The sequence below is a fragment of the Eimeria mitis genome, genomic scaffold, assembly GCF_000499745.2.
Source record: "Eimeria mitis Houghton genomic scaffold, Emh_scaff10529, whole genome shotgun sequence".
NCBI classification, from domain to species: domain Eukaryota; phylum Apicomplexa; class Conoidasida; order Eucoccidiorida; family Eimeriidae; genus Eimeria; species Eimeria mitis.
In genome coordinates, this window is record NW_013567316.1 from 675 (window position 1) to 1,376 (window position 702).

The window sequence follows — 702 nt, forward strand, 5'->3', positions numbered from 1 at the left end:
TTGCTGCTTCTGTGTTTGTCGTTGCTGCTCTTGCTGCTGCTGCTGTTGTTGCTGCTGCTGCTGCTGCTGCTGCTGCTGCAGCGCGTTGAGCATTGGTAATCTGCGTCAAGAGGCAGTGAGCTGGGACTTTGAGGACGGCGAGCGAAGCGACGATGAGGGGGGGGAGGCCCCCCAGGAAGCAAAAGAAGCAGCAGCAGCAGAAGCAATGGATGGAGAACCAATAGAGGAAGAAACAGATGACGACCCAGATGATCCTCTTACTTCTTTTGGACAGGTACACTTGCTGCATACTCCTGCTGCTGCTGCTGCTGCTGCTCCTGCTGCTGCTGCTGGTTTTGGTGCTGCTGAGGTTGCTGCTGCTGGTGCTGCTGATGATTGTGATTATGCTGCTGCTCGATTTGGGGCTGCTGCTCCGGCTGCTGTGTTTTGTTTCTTCTGTTTTTTATTTCCTTATTTGTTCGTTCTTGTTTTTTTGTTTCTTTTTTTCGTTCTTTGTGTTCGTCTTTTCTTCCCTTTTTTTCCATTTTCTCTGTTTTTTATTTATTTGTCTTTGTTTTGTCTTCGTGTTGTATTTACTCTCTTGTATTTATTTAGTTTTTTCTATTTATTTCTTTTTATTTTTTTTAATTACGCAGAAGATGAAAAATTTGCTGGAGAAGGCGCGAGATGAAGAGGCAGACGCAGAGCTCCACCAGTATGACA

The 702-nt window shown here is 45.7% G+C and overlaps 1 protein-coding gene across 1 annotated transcript in view; it reads right to left on the bottom strand.

The window, feature by feature from the left end:
* EMH_0099380 (uncharacterized protein) overlaps nucleotides 1-524 on the bottom strand; it is a gene marked incomplete at both ends in the record, with an annotated part of 1,164 nt that extends 640 nt beyond the window's left edge. Inside the window, 2 exons of the mRNA XM_013494145.1 lie at nucleotides 1-100; nucleotides 262-524. Of these exons, the coding sequence (XP_013349599.1) occupies nucleotides 1-100; nucleotides 262-524 (363 nt within the window). The remainder of the gene's footprint in view (nucleotides 101-261) is intronic.
* Between the last annotated feature and the right edge of the window lie 178 nt (nucleotides 525-702).